The sequence below is a fragment of the Schistocerca serialis genome, chromosome 1 (genome assembly GCF_023864345.2).
Source record: "Schistocerca serialis cubense isolate TAMUIC-IGC-003099 chromosome 1, iqSchSeri2.2, whole genome shotgun sequence".
Classification (NCBI taxonomy): Eukaryota; Metazoa; Arthropoda; class Insecta; order Orthoptera; family Acrididae; genus Schistocerca; species Schistocerca serialis.
Window position 1 is genome coordinate 542331821 of NC_064638.1, and position 26741 is coordinate 542358561.

Here is a 26741-nt window from a genome sequence, read left to right on the forward strand (position 1 = left end):
GGCGAATCACCTAAAACTTGCACCACAAATATTGTGGAAATCGAAAGAGCTATTGATGCGCGGTTTTGCACAGAATAGATTGGTAGTCAGGGGCTCGTATTCCTCGCCAATAAACAAATTGTAATAATACTTAGAAATAGTATTTTTTTGGAAATATAGACCTTTTTAAATGGAAGAATGCTTATTAACATTAGGAAACTAAAAGTAGTGTAAATTAGGACGTCAGTGGTGTTTGTTGTAGGATTCTAGTGAGAGTCGTTTACGAGGAGATATCGTGTTTTGAAACGTTCCCGCACCGACACTTGTCTGTGCCATTCAGCATGCGTAGTTGCTATGTACGATGTTGTTACGTTTGCTTACGTGTACTTGGGTGTTACTTGGGTGCAATGCGACTTGGTGGTCAGTTAGCGTGTGACAATCCAAGCAGTAGGTCCTGAGTGGACGATGGGATTTACCAACGCAGAGAAAGCCGACATGCTCATTGTGTACGGAAAGTGTAGGAAGACTGCAGAACATTCTTGTACGGTGTATGTTGAAAGGTATTCCAACAGACGTCAACCATCTCGGCGATTAGTTATCAACCTCTTCAGCTAGTTACGTCAAAGTGCTGGTGTAACACATAGACAAGGTATCAGAAGGAAACGAGTAACAACAGAAGACAGGGACATTAACGTTATAGCTGCTGTTGCAGTTGACCCGCACGTTAGCTCCCGCGCAATTGCACGACGATGTCACAGGTGTCAGGCAAGTACCCCACGCATTCTCTATCGACGTTGGTTCCATCCCTTTCATATCTCTCTCCACCAAGGGCTGCATGGAAACGATTATGGGAATCGTGTTAACTTGTGTACATGGGCATACGACAGGATATTCTAGATGTATCATGTATCTTGTTTAGTGATTAAGCCACATTTCCCAATCATGACCAGGTAAACAGCCGAAAAATGCACTATTGGTTTGTTGACGATCTCCGTTGCCTTCGTCAAGTGGAACATTAGCATCGAAATGGTTGAAATGGCTCTAAGCACTATGGGACTTAACATCTGAGGTCATCAGTCCCTTAGACTTAGAACTACTTAAACCTAACTAACCTAAGGACATCACAAACATCCATGCTCGAGGCAGGATTCGAACCTGCGACCGTAGCAGTCGCGCGGTTCCGGACTGAAACGCCTAGAACCGCTCGGCCTCAGCGGCCGGCTGAAAGCTCAGCATCCATGGAGTGCAAACGTGTGGCGTGCGATAGTGAATCATCAGCTCATAGGCACATTTTTCATAGACGGAACACTGAAAGAGCACAAGCATCGCAGCCTCCTAACTGATCATCTTCCAGGGACGCTATAAGACGCTCCTATGCTGACTAGGAGGAACCTTTGGTATCAACATGAAAGCTGTCCAGCCCATAGTGCACGAAGAACTACAGCATGTCTTCACGAATTAAGTTTCATTAATTATTATTAATTTCCACTTTGGCGCTGTCCGTGTGAATGTCATCATTTACTACTGTACTTTAAACGTAAGTTGAAGTACTGTAGTACAGTCAGATTAATCTTTAGAGTTGTCAGCCAATTTAAACTGTATATTCTGATGATGCTCTTGGTCATTTGAAGAGCGCAACCGGTCAGTAAAAAATACCAAGTGCGAGTTGTGGCTGTTTTCGAAATCTTATTTTTAACAGTCGTTCTCCCTGAATGGTGAATCTTCAAGAACTGTTTCCAAATCCTTATTTGGACGCAGAGGACTTGTACCTTGGCCGGCTTGTTCCCGTATATGATGCATGTAGACTTTTTTGTGGTGAAAACTGAAAGACACTGTCTACAAGAGCATACCAGGCACACCCAATGATGTGCAACGACGTATTACTGCATCCTGCTCGGATGTCTCCGCTGAAATTCCCAGAGAGACAAAGGCTATAGAGCGAGGCAATAGTCGTCCCATACCAGACTGGAAACGCGTATTGGCGCTGCTGGTGGTCATTTTGAACAGAACCAGTGATGGTCAGTGCCTCGTTGCTCGTCAGAATCCACATAACTGGTGTATGTACTTGTGCTGCTCTTTACTGTGTGCTCCTGCAGTTATTGTACAAGTGTTGGTGTTGACGCTTTCCAAAATCTCTTGAACGACTCGCACTAGAATCGTGCTACAAACACTACTGGCATTCTAATTTACCCAGCTTTTAGTCTGTTAATGTCAATGCGCGTTGTTACATTTAAAAAGTGTGTATTTGCAAAAAAATATATATTCTAAGTACTATTACAATCTATTTACTGGCTAACAATACGAGCCCCTGACTACCAATACATTCTGTGGAAACCGCACATAACAGCATTTTCCACTTCTGCAGTATCTGCGGTGCAAGTCTTAGGTGGTTCACCCTTCATATTCGCAAAAGGTATGTGCAGATTTGATAACATTTATTACGACTTTTGTTTTGAAAGATATGCAGTGGAGAAGCATCTACTTTTGACGTGTTCTTGTTTCTCCAGTTTTACTTTAATGCATTACTTTCTAGTACGTTTATCGTTCTTGGCGATTGTTTAACAAAATGAAAGCGATCACTTAATGTAGCTTATATAAACATGCAATCAAGAACAGCAGTAATCAAGCAACAGAGTTAAACAGTCACTGAACATACACTTCAATGTATAGTAATGAACTAAAATATGCGTAAAAAGTAACTGATAGCGTTTAATCGAACGTTTCACCGACCCCAGAATTAAAGTTATTCAGCTGACGCAATTAGAGCGAACTTATTTTTATCACTGGTTCTTGGTAGAAGATACGTTCCAGTTGGAAGGCTATACGGCGTTAATGTGATAACTGAATGAGACTTTCATAAAGAAATATTTGCTGCTTTCTTTCGTAGTTTTGAGCTCCCATATTAATCAGAAGCGTTTCACGAGAATAATTAGGTTCCAAGGAATTGCGTGTTGCTGTGCATCTGAATTTATTCGTACTATTTTATGACAAGATATGGAACACACTCGCCAGTGTCCGTCGGGAAAATCTACTCTTTGTGGAGCTATGATTATTGTCCCGAAAGAATTTCCATATTTGCAAATAAATGTTTTAAAAATATTATCGTGGTTTGTTGCTTAGTTACAAGCTTAGTTCCTCGTTAATGCTAATTTTTCTATAAAGTAATTCAGAAAAAAAGTGCAGGAGATAGAAACAACGTAATAGTTCATAGAAATATGTTCTTAATTTCTTAAGATGACGGGACCACAACGCGAACAAGAATGCCCATCGCGACATATCTCTATGCTCCAGGGACATCTATGACTACAGAAGTAGTACGATTACATAGTGTAGCGCCAGTTTGATCCCATCAAGACTACTTTGTCTATGAGGAAATTTCACCATTGACTCAGCCCACTAATGGAGTGAGTTTTAATTTTTATGTTATGGAGGATTTTACAGTAAGGGCAGAAAACTTAAATTGCGTGTCATTTTGGATGTCGTGGTTTGATAGGCCAATAATGTGACAGATCGATACGAGACAGACAGTAGCTAGTAAACATGGCACACGTTGCCCGGTAAGTGAGTTCACCAGTCCATTCATGAAACAACAGTAGGTGAATGCTGATTTTGCAGACAAAACAACCTTCAGAGACGTGTCTAATTTTCGCCGTATGATCACGTTAATTGAGGTACATGGGGCGCAGAAAAACTACGAATGGCCGACGAGTAAAAAGGCGTCAAACGAGAAACCTCTTGATGTGTGTCGTGGTATGGAGGAAATATGTGACCATTTCACTTTGAAGTGAAGGTAGGTAATGCATTAACGGTAAATGGCGAACGTTGTCGTAACATGGTAACCCAGTTCTGTGTGTCTCTATTAGAAGACATGGTCATTGACGACATGCAGTTTGATGACATGTGGTTCCAGCAGGACGATGCTGCTTGCCATGCCACCCATCAAACACAGACGGTCTTGCACGAGTCTTATCTTGGTCACGTCTTCTTCCTTTTTGGTGACGGGAATTGGCCACCATGATCTTGCACTTTAACACCTTTGCGCATTCTTATGTGAGTACTTCTGCAGTCTCAGGTTTACGCGAGCAAACCCACTAACACTCCTGCATTAACGACTGAAACTGATTGCTGTATCAACGAAATACCATCACATTTATGCAAAACCATTATTGAAAATTTCGCCAGAAGTATACGCATGTCCCACCGAAACTGTGGCGATTATTTACCGTATGTGTTGTTCCATACGTGATTCCAAAATGTCTACATTACAAATCAGTAAATAATTCAATGCTTTGCTACAGAAGACGATGTTTCTTTTAAAATTAAAATCTTATGCTCCTGTTGTGACACCCGTCATTAATCTAATTTTTATGAAGCAACGAAACGTGTCTCTAGAAGTGGATGTAGCACAATGGATCACCTGCAAATTGTCGTTATAATTGCTGAAGAGAGCAATGAGTATGAATTAAGTTTTTTTTTTTTTGATTTGCGAGAAAGTTTTTATTCGGGTCTAACAAAATCTGTTCTATGAATCCTTCAGACAACAGGCACTGATTCTGTTCCGGCCTATCGAAGTCGACTGTTGGTGATGTGACTGAAGTGGAGTCATGAAGAAAGAACCACGGGTAAGCCAAGACCACGTAGATTTCATCTGCTGACGGATAGGGATCGTCGAGTATTGCAGCTGATGGCTGTAAGAAAATCACATGAGATAAGGGGGCCGGCCGGTGTGGCCGTGCGGTTCTAGGCGCTTCAGTCTTGAACCGCGTGACCGCTACGGTCGCAGGTTCGAATCCTGCCTCGGGCATGGATGTTTGTGATGTCCTTAGGTTAGTTAGGTTTAAGCAGTTCTAAGTTCTAGGGGACTGATGACCATAGATGTTAAGTCCCATAGTGCTCAGAGCCATTTGAACCATTTTTGAGATAAGGGGAAGATATCCTCCGAGAGTTCAAAAATGCTACAAGCAGGCCAGCTAGCACAATGACTGTATGCAGGGAGATAAAAAGAATGGGGTATGATAGCCGAACAGCTCCCCATAAACCACTCATTTCTGCAATCAGTGTTAAGCAACGCTTGAGCTGGTGTGTAGAGAGACTGTAGAAGTGGATTTGGAGAGACGAATCACGCTATGCTCTGTGACAATCCGAAGAAGGGATTTGGGTTTGGCGAATGCCTGGACAACGTTACTTACCACCAAGTGTAGTGTCAGTAGTAAAAAATGGTTCAAATGGTTCTGAGCACTATGGGACTTAACTTCCAAGGTCATCAGTCCCCTAGAACTTAGAACTACTTAAACCTAACTAACCTAAGGACATCACACACATCCATACCCGAGGCAGGATTCGAACCTGCGACCGTAGCGGCCGCGCGGTTCCAGACTGTAGCGCCTTTAACCGCTTGGCCACCACGGCCGGCTGTCAGTAGTAAAGTACGCAGGAGATAATGTTACGCTACAGGGGTGTTTTCCGTGGTTAGGATGTAGTTCCCTCATTGTGTTTAACAAAACGGTAAGTGCGGAAAGATATGAACACACGCAGTGTTGTGTACTGCGTACTGTACAGGAACAGTTCAGATACGACGATTATTTCCATCAGAATGACATTGTACCCTGTCATAAAAGCAGTATCTGTGAGATAATAGTTTTAGGACAGTAACATTCCTGGAGTGGACTGACCTGCCCAGAGTCCCGACCTGATCCCAATGGAATACCTTTGGATGAGTCAGAACGTCGGCTTCAAAATGGTTCAAATGGCTCTGAGCACTATGTCACTTAACTGCTGACGTCATCAGTCCCCTAGAACTTAGAACTACTTAGACCTAGCTAACCTAAGGACATCACACACATCCATGCCCGAGGCAGGATTCGAGCCTACGAACGTAGCGGTCGCGCGGTTCCAGACTGTAGCGCCTAGAACCGCTTGGTCACCCCGACCGGCACGTCGGCTTCACTCTAGCGTTCAAGGTCACAGCCATCCCTGCTCTCTGCTTTTGAGGGAGAATGGGCTGCCGTTCTCCCTTGGGAAAGTGTCCCCAATGAAGTTCAAGCCCCCAAAAGGCGAAAGGCAAACACACCCATATTAATAAGATATTGCAGTACCCGTGTTATTCCGAATTGAATGCATTCAAGTCCAAAGGAACTTTACGCCATAAGTCAGAAAAAACACAGGCACTGCAATAACTTACTTATCAGCTGACAGTGAGCAAGGACTTTCGAGCAGAAGTCTCACCCATACGTCAATAAACGCAATGGATCTACGTATACAGGTTGTAGACGCGTGCGTGTGCCGCGCGGGATTAGCCGAGCGGCTGGGGCGCTGCAGTCATGGACTGTACGGCTGGTCCCGGCGGAGGTTCGAGTTCTCCTTCGGGCATGGGCGTGTGTGTTTGTCCTGATGACCTTCGCAGTTAAGTCCCATAAGACCTCACACACATTTGAACTTTCTTTTTGTAGACGCGTGCTTGGCAACATATGGAAGTTTGGGTCTGACCGTGGGCTGTGCACGGATAGCCAAATGTTAAGACGATCGCTCACGAAAGCGGGAAATTTGTGTTCGAGTCCCGATCTGGCACAAATTTTCATTGTCATCATTGTACTCTACAGCTGATGGGTATCCATATTCACAATTTTGAAAACATTTCATGCATCCATATTAATGTCCACTACAGTATGTCCAGGTCAAGAAACCCGACAACGACCGGGAGAGCGGTCTGCTGACCACATGCCGTTCCATACCGCATCCGATGACGCCACTGACAGAGGATGATGCGGCGGTCAGTCGGACCCAACTGGCCCATCAGGATTCGAATGCGGAACCAGACTCAACCACTGTGTGTCTGGAGAATTTTGATCAACTATTGTATATAAGTGATGCTACAGCTTCAATCGCATTACATCAGGATAGAAGGTAACTCAGAATTGGAAGAGGTCTCAGGTAAAGAGACATCGTAACACTAAAACTTCTCTCTGTAGCCGCAGATGATGTTTCTAGACCCCGTAACTAGGAGGAAAGAGAAGAAACACATGTTGCTTTTGTAACTGCACTGTTTACTTGCAGTGAAGAGAAACTTCAACGACTAATGGAGGAACTTAACTGAGAAAATTTCTAAATAGGTCTGAAAATAATGTACGATTAGTTTAGTAAGTCATGGAAGCAAAATATCGACTCAAATTAAACACTGAAAAATGGAAAAACGTTTATAAGCCGACCTCGGGGAAGATAATTTTGGGTCTTGGAGACATGTAGGAATACACAAGGCCGTTCTGACTCGACGACTTATCTCTGAAGAAAGTTGAAGGCAGGGAAACCTAAAGTGGAAACTTTTCGCATTGTTTACTGGAACATACTTTTAAATTCTAAATGTAGCAGGTATAAAATCCAGAGTACGAAGACAGATGTTCAGCTTGTACAGAAACCATGTTGCAGTTGTAACAGCCGATAAACATGGATGAGAAGGAACAGCTGACAGGAAGTAAAACCGGGTTGTAGCCTATCCCCGATGTTATATAATCGGTACATTTAGCAAGCAGTAAAGGAAGCCAAGCGTGGGCCTCCACAGAAATGTATAAGTTACCGCGGAGGGGGGGGGGGGGGGGAGGTGATTTCAAATATCGCAAAATTTGATATAATTGAGGAGGTTAGTTTCGAGCTGTGTCATCCCACGAGAACTTAACATTTGTAAGTACACGAAAAAATATTATAGTTCAGAGAATCGATGGTTGTGCACTCAGTATTTGTTATGGTACGAGAAGTGCTGAAAAATAATGCCTCCGAATTTTTTGTTCTGTTCTCAGTATCAATTGATGTGTTACATGTCATGCGTCACACTCGGTCGACGTCCCCGTTCCGCTGCCGGTAGAGTGCTATGGACTGAAGCATATAGGATGGCGGTGTGTGAGAAACAGATTTCAGTTTCTAACTGCAGAACACAGAAAGCACGAATTCGAAAGTTAGTCCATAAATGGAGCACATGCTCCTTCAGCAGGCCACACGCGAGCACCGCATTTGCAACAATCCCACGCTTCAGGTTCACTGCCCCACCTGGCCCCACCCGATTTTCATAGGTTTCCAAAACTTAAAGGACACCTTTGAGGACTTCACTTTGACAGTGATGGGTCGGTGCAAGCACAGGTTAGGTTGTGGCTTTGCCAACAGAGTCAAACATACTGTGCTGAAAGTATTAACAGACTGGTCTCTGTTTGTCCCCAGAGTGACTATGTTGAGAAATAAATATGTAGACACGAAGAATAAAAAATTGTAGAATGTTAATACAGCCTGTTTCGTTTAAAATGCTTTAAGAGTTTACACATTAAAAATTAGTAGACACTACTTTTCAACACGCCCTCGTATCTGATAAATAACTCTGGCCGGCCGCTGGTGGCCGAGCGGTTCTACGCGCTTCCGTCTAGAGCTGCGCGACCGCTACGGTCGCAGGTTCGAATCCTGCCTCGGGCATGGGTGTGTGTGATGTCCTTAGGTTAGTTAGGTTTAAGTAGTTCTAAGTTCTAGGGGACTGATGACCTCAAATGTTAAGTCCCATAACCATTTTTGAAATAACTCTGTAGTCAAGATTGAGAGGGGGGGGGGAGAGCGATAGTCCATCTCCCTCCCCTCCCAGCTCTCCTTTCCCCGCCCCCCACCCTCAGACTTCAAGAAGAATATAATAATTCCAATCACAAAGAAAGCAGGTGTTGGCAGATGCGAAATTACCGAACTATCAGTTTAATTAGCCACAGCTGCAAAATACTAACGCGAATTCTTTACGGACGAATGGAAAAATTGGTAGAAGCCGTCTTCCCCGGGAAGACCAGTTTGGATTCCGTAGAAATATTGGAGCACGTGAGGCAATACTGACCTTACGACTTATCTTAGAAGAAAGATTAAGGAAAGGCAGAACTACGTTCCTAGCATTTGTAGACTTGGAGAAAGCTTTTGACAATGTTGACTGGAATACTCTCTTCCAAATTCTGAAGGTGGCAGGGTTAAAATACAGGGAGAGAAAGTCTGTTTACTATTTGTACAGAAACCAGATGGCAGTTATAAAGAGTCGAGGGGCATGAAAGGGAAGCAGTGGTTGAAAAGCGAGTGACACAGGGTTGTAGCCTCTTCCCGATGTTATTCAATCTGTATATTGAGCAAGCAGTAAAGGAAACAAGAGAAAAATTCGGAGTAGGTATTAAAATCCATGGAGAAGAAATATCAACTTTAACGTTCGCCTATGACATTGTAATTCTGTCAGAGACAGCAAAGGACTTGGAAGAGCAGTTGAAAGGAATGGACAGTGTCTTGAAAGGAGGATATAAGATGAACATCAACAAAAGCAAAACGAGGATAGTAGAATGCAGTCGAATTAAGTCGGATGATGCTGAGGGAATTAGATTGGGAAATGAGACACTTAATGTAGTAAAGGAGTTTTGCTATTTGGGGAGCAAAATAACTGATGATGGACGATGTAGAGAGGATATAAAATGTAGACTGGCAATGGCAAGGAAAGCGGTTCTGAAGAAGAGAAATTTGTTAACATAGAGTATAGATTTAAGTGTCAGGAAGTCGTTTCTGAAAGTATTTGTATGGAGTGTAGCCATGTATGGAAGTGAAACATGGACGATAAATAGTTTGTACAAGAAGAGAATAGAAGCTTTCGAAATGTGGTGCTACAGAAGAATGGTGAAGATTAGATGGGAAGATCATATAACTAATGAGGAGGTATTGAATAAAATTGGGGAGAAGACTAGTTTGTGGCACAACTTGACAAGAAGAAAGGATCTGTTGGTAGGACATATTCTGAGGAATCAGGGGTTCACCAATTTAGTATTGGAGGGCAGCTTGGAGGGTAAAAATCGTAGAGGGAGACCAAGAGGTGAATACACTAAGCAGATTCAGAAGGATGTAGGCTGCAGTAGGTACTGGGAGATGAAGAAGCTTGCACAGGATAGAGTAGCATGGAGAGCTGCATGAAACCAGTCTCAGGTCTGAACACCACAACAGCAACATCTCTTCCGCACCGCAATAAAACCAAGGAGAAATTTGGAAAAGGAATTGAAGTTAGCGAGAAGAAGTATGAGCTTTGTGGTTTGCCGATGACATTGTAGTTCTGTCAGAGATGGCAAAGGACATGGTAGAGCACCTGAATAGCACTGATTGTATCTTGAAAAGACGTTCTAAGGAGAATATCAACAAAAGTGAAACAAGCGTAATGGAATGTAATTGAATTAAAGCAAGTGATGCTGATACACTTAGATTAGAAAGTGAGACACTAAGAGTTTTAAAAAACTTGATTATTTGGGCAGCAAAATAGCTGATGATGGCTGAAACCCAGATGATATAAAATGCAGGCCGGCTACAACAAGAAAACTTTTCTGAGAAAGAGGAATTTCTTAACATCTAACAAATACTTAAGTGTTAAGAAGTCTTTTTTGGAGGTATTTGGAATGTAACCTTGAACGGAAGTGAAACGAGGACGATCAGCAGTTCAGATTAGAAAATAATAGAACAGTGTTAAAAATTAGATGGGTGGATGAAATAGCTAACGAGGGAGTACTGAATCGAATTAGGGAAAAAAGAAAGTTGTGGCACAACTTGACAAAAAGGTAGTTAAGCGGAGATGAAGAGACTCGCACAGGATAGACTACAGTGAAGAGTTCCATCAATCCAGTCTTCGTACAGAAGGTCAGAACAACAACGACAACAGAAACAACAAAGAATCCATGAAGGATTTATTTAACAGTGGAGTTAACCAGTAAGTGAGGTTTTGCATTTAAGTCAGATGAAGACAAGGAGTGAATGAGCAGAGGAAAAATTCAAATAAACAAGTAAAAACAGTACTCTAAGACAAAAAGGGTAAGTATAACCGACCCACCATGAAGAAGTTACGCAAATTGGTCAGAAATTGATTATGACATAGGTATCGACGGTAAAAACAAAACTGTAAACTTTGGCGGCCTATGAAGCACAATTTTATCGTGAAGCTGTCAAGGATAGTAAACAGGGGACATCTCGATGGCACAGCCTAAAGTCCTTGTGAATTTCGTTCCGTATACTCAGTTTGACGGCAACTGTGCCTCGCAGACAGGAGGGTGAACAATGTATACCAGCGTCAGCATTTGAGAGAGGACATACAGTTGGGCTCAAAGAAGGCCAGTTGGAGTAATTGGCCAAATGATCGACATTTGAATAGGAGGGATGCCATTGCTCGCTATTCGACGACGCTGGCAGCAATGGGTGAACGATGGTCGAGCACAGCGTCTCAAGAAGGAAGCGATCGATTACAGCGACGACGCAACCAGAGGACCGAGCTATCGTCAGAAAGGCGCTCAGAGCCCCGGATTCGTCATTATCATCGATCCAACGTGCAAGTGGTGGTTCGGTGACCAAGGGAGCATTAACAGGTGGCTCACAGAAACAGGGCTGAGCTCAGGGCTCTCCTTGCGCCGACTACCAATGACCCCAGTACACCAACAAGCCCGCTTGCGGTGGCGTCGGGCACATTCAGCCTGGAATCTTATTGACTGGACTAGACGTCAGTGACGAGTCCTGTTTCGAACTGAACTCGATTAGCAGCGAAGACGTGGCTGAAGACGCCCCTGACATGTGTGGGATAGCAGCCTGAATGTCGCCCGCCATGTATCCTAACAACCACCAGGGATGGTCTTAGGTGCTATTTCTTTTCATACCAGAACTCCTTTGGCTGCCATCCGCCGCAGCCGTACAGCCCCGCGGTACGTCGACGATATTCTACGCCCTCGTCTTGTTGCCCTTAATGGCAAGCCATCCTGGGCTTGCACTTCAGTAAGATAACGCCCACCCGCACACGGCGAGCGTTTCTACTGACTGTCTTCGTGCTTGCCACACCTTAGCTCGGCCATCATGGTCGCCGGATCTCTCTTCAGGTGAGAGCTTTTGGAGCATTGAGGGCACGGCTTTCCGACCAGCTCGGGATTTTGACGATATCTAAGGTGCCAGTTGGACGGAATTTCGTACAATAACCTTCAGGAAAACTTCCAAAACCTCTGACAAGTAATTACAAGCTGAATAACCGCTTTCATAAGAGCCAGAGGTGCTCCAAAGTGATACTGATTTCTGAATTTGTGAAGCTATTTCTCTTGAATGAATCATCCAATTCTGTAATCATTTGTTTGAGTGTACATCTACATTCCATCTACCTATTTGCGTCCCATTCGGATAATACTTCCTGGTGCGTCGTTTTTTGTCTTAGAGTGTATTCTGAGATGTGTAATGTATATGTTACCTGTCAAACCCGATTTCGTCTAGGTCAAACTCGTTCATCCTGTTACCGATAGGATAAAACAGTTTTGCCTAGGTCGAATCGGTTTATCCTAGTTAGAATTTACACGCTTTAGGATAAACTAGCACGGCCTAGTCTGAACTAATTTCACCTAGGTTGTATCTTCTATAAGCTTTTCAAAGTAAACTTAATAAAGGAATAGAAATAAAATAGTAAATATGATTCATTAAAGTTATTTATTAACTAATCAGTAAATTCACATCCATCACTAGATCAACTTACACATATTCATCCACAGAAATCACTTATCTGCAATTTGCTTAGTTACTTATTTTTCCAAGGTTTACTTTGATGGCACATAGAATTACAGAGAACTTTGTTTTTCTTATAGTTGCATTTGTTTGTTGTACAGTTTTTCATGCAACTGCATTTCACGTAGCCTTGCCCTGATCCAACAGAATGTTTTGTGGCTGCAGTCCTTAAAGATATTTCAATTTCCTGGTTAATATCTCCCACATATAAAAACTTCTAATTGCAGACGTCGAAATCAGTTCTAAAAAAATACGAAAGAATTTAAAACAAATATTTTTAATATTTTATTACAAAAAATTATAGAAAATTTTAATAAAATCATACCTGAAATAATGGTTTTGAAGTACGCCATGTTTGGTGCCAACTTTCTAGAGGCCCTCATCAGTCTTTTGAAGTATTACTCCAATTACGTTTCGAAGGTCACCTCTGCCTTCATCTACATCTGAAATAGGTATGGTTACGCTGTCTCCGATGTCAGCTGGTGGATGGGATTTGCCAGAGGAAGCTTTCATTCTTTTAGCTTGTTTTTTTAAATTTTCTGTCGCAATTTTTCTAGCATTTTGAATGTCGTTTGTTTCAGTTTTCACGATGTTATCATCATCACTGTCTTCGCACTGTTCAGTATTGCTGTCATCTTCGATTGCCTTCTTTAGGTCATATTCATCCTGAATATCACTTATGATTTCTTGAGGCAACGAGGAAGTGGAAAGTCCTGCTCTAGGTTCGATTCCGAATAATGCTTTGTAAGGTGATTGTTTTATGCCAGAGTGGTAAGCTCGATTTTTCATGAATTGGACATACCTCAATCCTTCCCACCACTTGGTCGAACTGTTGTCCTTTAACCAAGAACTTATCATATTTTCAATGTTGTGGTTGGCACGTTCAGCAGAACCCTGACTTTGGGTGTTCCTTGGATTTCCATGCACAATTTTCGGTTCTGACCAAAGCTTTGCGAGTTCACTTATAACAATTTTGACAAATTCTCTGCCATTATCAGATTGAGGAATGCACGGCACCCCTACAATTAGGAATATGTCATTCAAATGATAAGCAACTTCTTCAGCCCTCTTTGATGTTAATGCACGAAGAAGAACAAATTTTGTGAGATGGTCTTGGTAAACTAGAATGAATTTTAAATTCCGTCTGGTTGTGTTTGTAAATCAATCAAATCGACTTGGCATCTGCTATTCATTTCCGAATGGAGAATTGGCTTTGAAACTAGCCCTCTTTTCTTTCATGTCTTCTTTTGTTGACAAACATCACACATTGATAAATAGAGGCATATCATTTTCTTTGTGATATTGGCATATTTTTTTGTTGCCTCTGCTGACAGCCTATCGCGACCACCATGACCCACAGCTACATGAGCTGTGCCAATCACATCATAAAGTTCGTCAGCTGGAGCAATGTATTTTATATTCCCTTCACACCGTGCAATGAGTTTTTTCACATCACCAATTTTCAAAACAGCAAATAGTTTTAGTCCTCTTTTTTGTAATGATGTTCTTTTTTCTAACTTTTCCGCGTCTTCTACTTGTTTAACCAAATCCGCGTATTTGTCTACTGATAACACATTATAATGACAAGGCTTTTTGTTTTCACTCTGCAAAATTTCCTCCAGAAACTTTTCTCTCCACAGCTTTTGGTTGGCTTGTCTACTACACGAAGGCTCATCCATGATGAAACGCCTCACAATAATTACACTAGGATTATAATAAAATCTCTTAAGCGCAACCAGCAACTGAACACGCGCACTCGTCGATGCAAAATACCGTTCAAAACAAAGAACAGTGCGAGCGAAGAGCGATTGCCAGCCGCGGTGGCCAAGCGGTTCTAGGCGCTTCAGTCCGGAACCGCGCGACTGCTACGGTCGCAGGTTCGAATCCTGCCTCGGGCATGGATGTGTGTGATGTCCTTAGGTTAGTTAGGTTTAAGTAGTTCTCAGTTCTAGGGGACTGATGACCTCAGCTGTTAAGTCCCATGGTGCTCAGAGCCACTTGAACCATTTTTTAGAAGAGCGATTGATAGCCGCGAGGGGCGAGCCAAAGATGATTCAGGAATTCCCCGTTCGTGCTAGGCAAAATTAGTACAGACTAGGACGTACCAGTTTATCGTAAAGCACGTATATTCTAACTAGGATAACCGGATTTGACCTAGGCTAAACTGTTTTATCCTATCGGTAACAGGATGAACGAGTTTGACCTAGACAAAATCGGGTTTGGCCGGTAATATATATGAGAAATCGTATTACCGGTTTTGACATACGGCAGTAGGAGAGGGACTTCTAATGAAAAAAACCATTCAAAACTTAGGTTTGTTCAGCGAGAAATGAAAAAGTTCATGTTTGATTAACTACGACAGACAAGAAAATAAACAAAAATGGGTTATGAAACAGGCTGCTGTGGAAGACAGAATAACGACGAATGAAAATGAAGTGGAGTTGACTGCGACACGTAGGCAGGCAAGTAAACAGCGCACCTGTCAGGGATTCAGCTGCGATTCCAAAACATTCACTACAGCCGCCATAAACCAGGAGAAGTCAATGAAACGTATACTTGTGTCAGGTGACGTAGAAAGAAAACAATTACAAATGTGTATGTCTCGTGCCGACTGCAACCGCTAATGTTCTCTTTTGCGGATGGTGTTTAGGTCTGACTGGAATGTAAATATAAGTAATGTTGTTTATTTGTCTCTGTGAGTTGGGTCTGTAAGAGCACTTCAATGAAAACATCTAGCTATTCATGCAATAATGTTTACCCAGTTTATGAAAGCTCGACATGATGTCAATGGAGACATGCTGTATATACGCGACAACTGATTATTGTTCTACTATATTTTTATTTCAGTAGTTTGTCATATTTGTTTTAATAATGATTAATCTTCCGATCTCTTGAAACAAATAAAATAAAAGACATGCTAACTACGATCTTGCGTAACTAATCTGAAACACACATATCATAAATATAAAAGTGAATACGATACCAGTTGTAGTTGCAGAGCAGTTTTATGGCTGTGAGGCTTCGATAAGTGCCTAATGACATACATTACAAAATATTGGCAAGCATGTTAGGTGTGCCATATCAAGATAAGGGCATTGTGTTAAAACAAAACAGTTACAAAGGTAGAATGCAATTGTGGTCATTGTACGGACCTGAAACTAGACTGGAAGAGAAGCTCTAAGTTCTCGTCTCGAACACATTTTCTTCAGCCTTACATATTAGTACGCCACCAGAGATCGTTTCTCGCGGCTCGGCAACACGTACATCACGCAGTTCAACACTTAATTCATTTTCCGAATCATTATCTCGTTACGTGAAAAATAGCATTGATGTCTCTCTCATCTTAATCACAAATGAAGCAGTTCTGTAGAACTGGTCATTTAGAAACACACGGAGTACTCTCAGAGAAAAGACTCAAAGCAAAGATTACCAACAATTTCAGAGAAGCTTCATCATACACTCGAACATGCTTCTAACAAGGAACCAAGTTGCGGATAGTAACAGAACGAATGTATCTTTTACCGAAATCCCTGTTTATCGTGCATTTTCATTATTGTCAGTGTAGCAGGCTAAAGAATACGCAATCCTCGTCCAGCAGCTCTCTTACGAAAAATTACACAATTTATTATTTATTTTATTAAAGATTTTTAACGCTTAGGTACGAAACCAAACAAATAAACCGGTCAAAACATTTTTTATACCACCTGCATATGACTTAATGCATGCACAAGTCTGAAGGAGGCATCGTTCCAGCAAAGGACGTAGAATGGCTGACAATTATAAGCTTAACAATAATAATAATGATGATAATAATAATAGTAATAATAATACGACGATGATGTACGAAGGCTGTTCCGAAGGTAAGATCCGATCAGTCACGAAATGGAAACCACTGTGAAAATAAAAAATGTTTAATATGAATGCGTGATGTCTGTTCTCTCGGACAGTCCGAAAGAACAGATGCCACGCAAAACGTTTTGTTTGCAACAGTTAGCTACACCTTCCTGCTACTTCCCTACACAGTCGCCGCTCCGACTTAGACATTTGTCGTAACGTTGTACCAACATTCTAATACCCTCGTCATAGAAGGCAGCCGCCTGTGGTTTCCGCCAATTCTCTACGTTGGTCTACAGTTCATTGTCTGTGCCAAAATGCTGTCTCCATAGACAACGGTTCACATGAGCAGGCGTCAAACTCAGGGGAGCTACCTACAGGCTGTGCATCCGTCTTCAGGCCACAAGTGGCCCATCGGGACCATCCGACCGCCGTGTCATCCTCAGTTCAGGATGCAGATAGGAGGAGCATGTGGTCAGCACACTGCTCTCCTGGTCGTTATGATGGTTTTCTTTGACCGGAGCCGCTACTATTCGGTCGAGTAGCTCCTCAATTGGCATCACGAGACTGAGTGCACCCCGAAAAATGGCAACAGCGCATGGCAGCTGGATGGTCACCCATCAAGTGCCGGCCACGCCCAACAGCTCTTAACTTCGGTGATCTCACGGGAACCGGTGTACGCACTGCGGCAAGGCCATTGCCACATCTACAGGCTGTACTGTGAATAATCAAAAACTTCCCATCGAAAACACTGCAGGAGCATCTTCATTGCCCATGCTGAGTGCGATCAAGAATTGTCATGAAGGACACGGATAGCAGTTATCTTATGTGGGCCGCATGACATCAGGCGAATCTCTCACCTAGCCTTCATACTTGGTGGAAGACACTATTTTCTGGGCATCTTTGCGTGCTCACTGCGCTCTCAGAACTGAAAAGAGAAATATGACGCGATCGAATGGCATACTAAAGACACTGCCCAATACATCTGTGCAAAGCTTCATCGGATTTTCTCTGTGGTTTCCATTTTCTGCCCGATCGGACATTACTTTCCAAATAGCCGACGTATTTACTTAGACAAGACATACAGTACATCATTCTGAAGTGATTGGAGAAGTAAAGTTAAATACGAACCCCCATCTCTTTGATGGCCTTCACGTCTTCTTTGTACCGGTGGTATGAATCACACGCGATGTCACCATTGCTACCATCTGTGACCAGCTCTGGATGGGTGTGCGTTATTCGGTCCCAGCTGTTCTCACCTTTCCCTGCAATTTACAGATAATTTACTCTGTGGCTGTAACGCTAACTTCAGTCCGACTTCATCTTACGACACAGTATTAAATTTATTGTTCTAAATATCTTATCGAGTCAGGTCAAAAACGTTAGCTCCGTCTTGCACATTAGTGATAATAACTTCGCACAACATCCAAAAAACATGAATGTTTCCATACAGAAAAAAATTTTATCGTTTCTCCTCGTTTGTGTTTCATTCGTAAAGTTTTTTTTGGTTATTCGAGAATTGAGAACAACTGTGTGAGGTGAAACAACAAGTTTAATGTCGCAATATTTCTCACCAAATTACACCTTTTCACACAGTTTTCAACACGCCAACATGAAAACAGCGCAATGGATAATGCATCTGGCCAACATCAAAGAGTGAAATAAGTTTATACACGACAATGTTAAGTATTAACTCTCTGAAAGCACATTAATCCTAAACACAATATTATGGAATTTTAATTGGAAGTTTCTTTACATTAATCTTAAGCACAATAATATGAAAGTTTAGTTGGACGTTTCTTTACAAAATTGTTCCCACACATAAATTATGATGTTGGTCAGTACTACGAAAATCGTCCGATTCTGGTACAAAGTTCGGTACTATTTAGGATGACAATGAAGTCTACGGTGGATGGTTAGTCAATGAATTATTATGGGTGGAGGTTACACTCAACAACCGAACTAGGTTAATAATTGGCTCCTTTTACCGACCTCCCGACTCAGCAGCATTAGTGGCAGAACAACTGAGAGAAAATTTGGAATACATTTCACATAAATTTTCTCAGCATGTTATAGTCTTAGGTGGAGATTTCAATTTACCAGATATAGACTGGGACACTCAGATGTTTAGGACGGGTGGTAGGGACAGAGCATCGAGTGACATTATACTGAGTGCACTATCCGAAAATTACCTCGAGCAATTAAACAGAGAACCGACTCATGGAGATAACATCTTGGACCTACTGATAACAAACAGACCCGAACTTTTCGACTCTGTATGTACAGAACAGGGAATCAGTGATCATAAGGCCGTTGCAGCATCCCTGAATATGGAAGTTAATAGGAATATAAAAAAAGGGAGGAAGGTTTATCTGTTTAGCAAGAGTAATAGAAGGCAGATTTCAGACTACCTAACAGATCAAAACGAAAATTTCTGTTCCAACACTGACAATGTTGAGTGTTTATGGAAAAAGTTCAAGGCAATCGTAAAATGCGTTTTAGACAGGTACGTGCCGAGTAAAACTGTGAGGGACGGGAAAAACCCACCGTGGTACAACAACAAAGTTAGGAAACTACTGCGAAAGCAAAGAGAGCTCCACTCCAGGTTTAAACGCAGCCAAAACCTCTCAGACAAACAGAAGCTAAAAGATGTCAAAGTTAGCGTAAGGAGGGCTATGCTTGAAGCGTTCAGTGAATTCGAAAGTAAAATTCTATGTACCGACTTGACAGAAAATCCTAGGAAGTTCTGGTCTTACGTTAAATCAGTAAGTGGCTCGAAACAGCATATCCAGACACTACGGGATGATGATGGCATTGAAACAGAGGATGACACGCGTAAAGCTGAAATACTAAACACCTTTTTCCAAAGCTGTTTCACAGAGGAAGACCGCACTGCAGTTCCTTCTCTAAATCCTCGCACAAACGAAAAAATGGCTGACATCAAAATAAGTGTCCAAGGAATAGAAAAGCAACTGGAATCACTCAATAGAGGAAAGTCCACTGGACCTGACGGGATACCAATTCGATTCTACACAGAGTACGCGAAAGAACTTGCCCCCCTTCTAACAGCCGTGTACCGCAAGTCTGTAGAGGAACGGAGGGTTCCAAATGATTGGAAAAGAGCACAGATAGTCCCAGTCTTCAAGAAGGGTCGTCGAGCAGATGCGCAAAACTATAGACCTATATCTCTGACGTCAATCTGTTGTAGAATTTTAGAACATGTTTTTTGCTCGAGTATCATGTCGTTTTTGGAAACCCAGAATCTACTATGTAGGAATCAACATGGATTCCGGAAACAGCGATCGTGTGAGACCCAACTCGCTTTATTTGTTCATGAGACCCAGCAAATATTAGATACAGGCTCCCAGGTAGATGCTATTTTTCTTGACTTCTGGAAGGCGTTCGATACAGTTCCGCACTGTCGCCTGATAAACAAAGTAAGAGCCTACTGAATATCAGACCAGCTGTGTAGCTGGATTGAAGACTTTTTAGCAAACAGAACACAGCATGTTGTTGTCAATGGAGAGACGTCTACAGACGTTAAAGTAACCTCTGGCGTGCCACAGGGGAGTGTTATGGGACCATTGCTTTTCACAATATATATAAATGACCTAGCAGATAGTGTCGGAAGTTCCATGCGGCTTTTCGCGGATGATGCTGTAGTATACAGAGAAGTTGCAGCATTAGAAAATTGTAGCGAAATGCAGGAAGATCTGCAAAAAAATGGCTCTGAGCACTATGGGACTTAACTTCTGTGGTCATCAGTCCCCTAGAACTTAGAACTACTTAAACCTAACGAACCTAAAGACATCACACACATCCATGCCCGAGGCAGGATTCGAACCTGCGACCGTAGCAGTCCCGTGGTTCCGGACTGAAGATCTGCAGCGGATAGGCACTTGGTGCAGGGAGTGGCAACTGACCCTTAACATAGACAAATGTAATGTATTGCGAATACATAGAAAGAAGGATCCTTTATTGTATGATTATATGATAGCGGAACAAACACTGGTAGCAGTTACTTCTGTAAAATATCTGGGAGTATGCGTGCGGAACGATTTGAAGTGGAATTATCATATGAAATTAATTGTTGGTAAGGCGGGTACCAGGTTGAGATTCATTGGGAGAGTGCTTAGAAAATGTAGTCCATCAACAAAGGAGGTGGCTTACAAAACACTCGTTCGACCTATACTTGAGTATTGCTCATCAGTGTGGGATCCATACCAGATCGGTCTGACGGAGGAGATAGAGAAGATCCAAAGAAGAGCGGCGCGTTTCGTCACAGGGTTATTTGGTAACCGTGATAGCGTTACGGAGATGTTTAATAAACTCAAGTGGCAGACTCTGCAAGAGAGGCGCTCTGCATCGCGGTGTAGCTTGCTTGCCAGGTTTCGAGAGGGTGCGTTTCTGGATGAGGTATCGAATATATTGCTTCCCCCTACTTATACCGCCCGAGGAGATCACGAATGTAAAATTAGAGAGATTAGAGCGCGCACGGAGGCTTTCAGACAGTCGTTCTTCCCGCGAACCATACGCGACTGGAACAGGAATGGGAGGTAATGACAGTGGCACGTAAAGTGCCCTCCGCCACACACCGTTGGGTGGCTTGCGGAGTATAACTGTAGATGTAGATGTAGATGTAGACAAATCTGAGTGCAAGATTACCCAAGGCCGCTCCAGTTTACAGTGGGCACAAGCTGGTGAACCAACAAATTTTATGCCTCTGCACGCGGTATTTACCTTAAGCTGTGACGTGCTGCTGTCTGCAAGGCCGCTCCCTCCCACTGAAATTCCTACAAAACTAAACTGGTCTTTGCTGAATTTTCCAGCAGAAACTTTCCCTTGTTTCTCGTTATGCGAGAAAACATGTACTCAGCCTTAGTCTTATTATGTGGCGACATACATGTGCATCGTTGGAGCAGCGTGCTTATTGTAGTGCCGTCTCAGTTCGCGCAAGAACAATTAACTAATTTGGCTGGTTCGTTTCTCCTCAGTTGGAGCTAAACATTGCTACAGATAATTCTTTAGCTGGAGTGCAGCCGCTATGAATGGAGTGTCGACACAAATTTCTTCTCTGCGTCGTACGGAGGGTTAAGTGCTCCATTCTGCACTTGACGTCAGTGCAGAGAAGAGTCCCCTTCTGAAATTTCTCTCTTGTCCTACTCATGGCAGAAATGCCTCCCTCCACTTGGGTTCCTTTTTCACATCATGGCTTTTTTCGACCAATAGGAGCGTTCCTCTTATTTTGTAGAAACACACCCTATGAATCACAATATCCCTTCTATCAAACTGCGTTAAAACTTCAGTATTTTTCTCCTTCCCAGTGCGGTTCCGCCAATCGGATGTTTTGTGTCCATTCTAGAAGCCTAAAGTACATTGACCTTTCCGTGTGTCACACTCGCTGGCCGAAAATGCGTCACTTAGTTTTGTTCGTATCCCATTGGAATTTCGAAACGCAGTTTTCCAAAGCTTCTTCTCTGCCCTTGAGCAGATACCTCGCTACAGGTGGTCCTCCAGCTTGAATCACCTGGTCTTGGGTCGCTGTCCTCCTTCCTGCCACCCCTTTAAGTGGTTTCTGGCTTAATTCCCACAGCACGGCTTCGCTACGTCATTGTGGAGCTGGCTTTTCTAAACTAAAAGCGACTCTACTCGCGTTCCCTGTTCTACCTACCACTCAAAGACATACGTTGTATAGGAATGGTGTGTTAATTACTGTCGATTGACTGTCATCCCTTTTTGCATTACATATTGATAGGCAAATGTTTTCATAACTGCCGTTTTACGTTAAGTGTCATCTTCACCTTCTCATTGCGATTTGTAAAGGTCTCATGTAAGATGCGAATCTGACCATTTATTTTGCTGCCTTACACGTTTACAAAACGTTTTAACTATGATTTCCATTTAGACTGATTGAGAGTTAATGAAAACAGTTTTTCATGTTAGAACTGGTAGCTTATTACAGCTCTTACATTCACAGTAGACTGACAGAAAAAAATCGCAAAACCAATAAGGAGTTGTGCTATGTAAAGGAAAGTCGTGTTTCTACATCTGAAAGATGTAGTGGCCTAGTAGCGCCACTATCAGGATTCCAATCAGGTTCTTTAAATACACGCTGTAACGGTCGTGAGCATTAATTACCTTTGAGATTGAACATGGTGAACAGATGTTAGTTAAGAATGCCTTTAAGGCGACAAAGACACCATTATCAGCACCTCTCCGAGTTTAAACGAGGTTGTGTAATAGGACTGCGAAAAGCTGGATGTTTCTTCTGCTATATTGCAGAAAGACTTAGCAGGAATATGGCCATTGTGCATGATTGCAGGCAGCGGTGGTCCCGATGGATGGTCGCAAGGAGACCGGACTCTGGGCCACCACGTTGCACTACCGAGAGAGTAGTGTTCAGCGTGTGGCTCTGACGCATCGTACTGCATCTGCAGCAGCAATTTGAGCAGCAGTTGGCACCACAGTTACACAACGATGTTACAAATCGATTACAAGGACAACTCCGAGGCAGATGCCTTTAACGTGCATTCCACTGATCCCAAACCACTGCCATCTGCGACTTTAGTGGAGTCACGCGAGATCTCATTGGAGGGCAGGGTGGAGGTATATTTTGTTTTCTGATAAAAGCTGATGCTGCCTCTTTGCCAGTGACGGCTGTGTGTTGGTCAGGAGACCAGTTGAGGGCCTGCAACCAATCTGTCTGCATGCTAGTCCCCCTTTACATACTTCTGAGTTATGGTCTGGGGTGCGATTTCGTATACTGCTGGAGCATTTTCGTGGCTATCCCAAGCACACTGACAGCAAGTTTGTACGCCAGTCTGGTGATTCGACCTGTCGTGCTGCCATTCATGAAGAGCAAAAAAATGGTTCAAATGGCTCTGAGCACTATGGGACTTAACTTCTGAGATCATCAGTCCCCTAGAACTTAGAACTACTTAAACCTAACTAACCTAAGGACATCACACACATCCAAGCCCGAGGCAAGATTCGAACCTGCGACCGTAGCGGTCGCGTTCCAGACTGTAGCGCCTAGAACCGCTCGGCCACTCCGGCCGGCTCATGAAGAGCATTCCAGGGTATGTTTTCCAAGGGGATAACGCTCGCCTACATGCGGCTGTCGTAACCCAACACGACGTTCAGAGTGTCGACATGTTGCCCTGGTGTGCTCGACAATCAGATCTGTCTCCAGTCGAGCACATATGGAACGTCATCGGATGACAGCTCCAGCGTCATCCACAAACAGCATTAACCGTCCCTGTACTGACTGACCAAGTACAACAGGCATGGAACTTCATCTCACAAAATGACATCCAGGCCCTGTCACAACACAATGCATGCATTTCTGCATGCTTGTAATCAACAGTCCGGCCGCTACACCCGTTATTAATGTACCAGTATTTCACATTTGCAATTGCTTATGTCGTGCTTACATTAAGCGGTGATTTGGCAGTGTTAATCACTTAAATATGTTAGCTAGACAAATAGTTCACGAAATTTTATTTCTTTACTCAAATTATTATTTGGTGTTGCTTCCACTTTTAATGTGACTCAGTACAGATACTTCATCGAAATTAGCGAAGACTTCACGAGACATGTTATTGTTGTTGTGGTCTTCTTCTTTCTACTCTATGCAAGTCTCTATCTCTGCATAACCACTGCAACTTACATCCATCTGAACCTGTTTAGTGTATTCATCTCTTTGTCCCACTTTGCAATTTTTACCTCACACATTTCGCTGCAATGCTAAACTGATGAATCCTTGATGTTTCAGAATGTGTACTATCAATCGATACCTTCCTTTAGCTGTCTTTTGTATCTATGGAGTGTAAAAGACCACTAGATCTTTCGGAAAGGCTGACTGTCGAATGTAAGATTCATGTACTTGTAGGCTAGCCTTAGCTCATTTCTGTTCATTTCTTTCCACCTTTCTCGGATGACCTTATCTAAAGCGCAGTTGAAGAGCAGGGGCGATGGCCTATCTGTTTGTCTCACACCTCTCTTGGGTTCAAAGGCGTAAGTCGTCTCTCCTCTGAACTCTCTTTTCTGGGTAGTCGTTTTTGTCTTGTTATCTAATCAAAACTCTTCAAGAATTTGAAATAGGGGAGTTAGATCATTTAAGCTGTACCCCTTCCTGAAATCGGCGCAAGTCACAACGAATTTTCTGTTCCTGAGTTTCAGAAACGAAACCAATGCTGGCCCTCTCCTGGAACCCCGTTGGTATTGCTCCAACAGTGGATCGATTGTCTATTATGCTCCATTCTGCACTGTTTCAGTTATTACTAAACGGTGTAATTAATTTCCGTATACGTCTTACAGTAAGTGAATACGGACTACGTGGCAACAGAGATGGCGGTCCTAGCAATGTTCTGGAGTAACACAGCGGTGCTCATGAATGCTCAAACTTCGTGGAAACATCTGTAAGGACATGCGGAAGAGAAATAATGAATAAACCTCTGAAGGAAACACGGTTTAATTTGGAAATGAGTGAGTAGCCTTTGTAAATTGCATACCCTGTTTACATTTCAGGTTACAATTGTTGCTCAATGTGAGGTTCATTTGCCTTCACGGCAGCCTGGATAACATTTCAAAATATGGTTTGCGGTAATTTTGGAACGGTGGACCATGAAATGTTCAGATGTCATGACACAGACTGTGCAATGCTTGAAGAGCGCACCATGCGTCCAGTATTCTCAGCCATGGCAACAGCAACTTCTTCAACAATATTCGCGGCGCAACTGGCCGTCGGCCTCTCCCAGCAGCAGTTCCCAAATCGCCAGTTGTTACGAACTTCCGCATATGTTATTCAACCCCGATGGGAAAAGAGGACCTCTCCGTATTCCTTTAAAGCATCCAACAGCTAAATACACTATTGCTGCAGTTTTGATAAAACAGATTTACGAGTGAAGCACTGCTCACCTTGTCGAGATCTATTTCGACTGTCTGCAAAATGCTCACTGATGCTTCTGTTTCGGCCTTACTTAGCCGTACCAGCACCGGCGCCCACCGGCAAACCTGCAGCGCACACTCCGAACATCATTCCTATAAAACTGGATACTCAACGGTAAATAGTTTTCCGTATACAATGGCTCGAGTACCGAGAGTTTAATTATGACCATTCCGTATTTGCTGTGGGAATACACTTTTCCCTATTGTTAGTCTGAGGGTCGTAGATCCACTTTCAAGGGGACATTTCTGCCATCATCCAAGATTGGATGATTGCTTCAGATGGTGCCATGACCTCGAAACTAATAGCAAGAACAAAGATAAGTAAATAAAATAAAAACAGTGTAGCTTTAAGTATTCGTTAGTTTCTCTAAATATCTTAACACAAACACTGGGATGTCGAGGAAATACGATCGATTTCTCCAAGTCGAGATTGTGCTGCGCCTCTGATGTCAACGTCGTTGACGGCGTGATAATCTCGCTCGTCTTCCTTTCCAGTACTGCAGATTACGCCTGTGTGTCTGTGCGACAGCACTGTACGTGTACTCGCGTGCTCCTGTGGTCGGTAAGATACCCCGAGCTGTCCGCAGTACAATAAGCTCAGATCTTGATTCCGACGTGATGTGTCTTCGCGACCTCCACACTCAATTGCAACATCCGAGAGCAACGTGTCCCAAGAGCGGACACTGTGCCTTCCTTCCGGATCGTATCAGCACCTGTGTCCGTTCCGAGTCGTTGTCGCAACCCACTGACGGCGGATGAGAAGCATGTCTGTTGCGACGATTCCATCATCTGTTCGCCACCAATATACAATAGTTTTAACACCGTAACGTCCTGCTACAATGCTTTCATGATATTTCCGCGATGTTCCTTGAGTGATTAACATTTCCGCCAGTCAACATAACTACGCAAGAAAGCTATATTTAGTAACTATATGAACTGGGATGACGCACTACGCTTTATCAAGGGAACGCACATTATTTGAGTGACTCCTCTGCCAGCCTTATTGCTATAAAGGACGAACCACTTAAAACAGTCCTCCAGTACCAGAAAAAATGCTTGAGATTAATGTTACTGTAGATAAATGTCCACGTAACACGGTTTTAAAACTTGTCTGTCGCGGACCGGATGTTGTAGATCCGACAACCAACTTTCTTATTTAAGTGGAATATTACTAGTGTGAAAACTTCTGTAACCAACGTTGTATATCTGGTAAGACAATACGGAATCATAATGCATTTAAAATAGGAGTTATTCTGCAGGTTGTACGGTGCTATGCCTCTTTCGACGTCAATTTGCGCAATCAAAATACGAGATAGCTGATCATTTAAGTACTGTCGGAAGATTTGACTGAAGAACGATGGAATCACATACAACTTTCAGTGTTCTTCTGTTATGAAAAAATATAGTTATTTTTTCTTCCGCTTTTA

General features: G+C 42.8%; 1 protein-coding gene across 1 annotated transcript in view; it reads right to left on the reverse strand.

Moving 5' to 3' along the window:
• Positions 1-26741, reverse strand: part of LOC126475119 (myrosinase 1-like) — a 186388-nt gene that overhangs the window by 103281 nt on the left and 56366 nt on the right. Inside the window, exon 3 of the mRNA XM_050102713.1 lies at positions 17497-17630. Coding sequence (XP_049958670.1) covers positions 17497-17630 — 134 coding nt within the window. The remainder of the gene's footprint in view (positions 1-17496; positions 17631-26741) is intronic.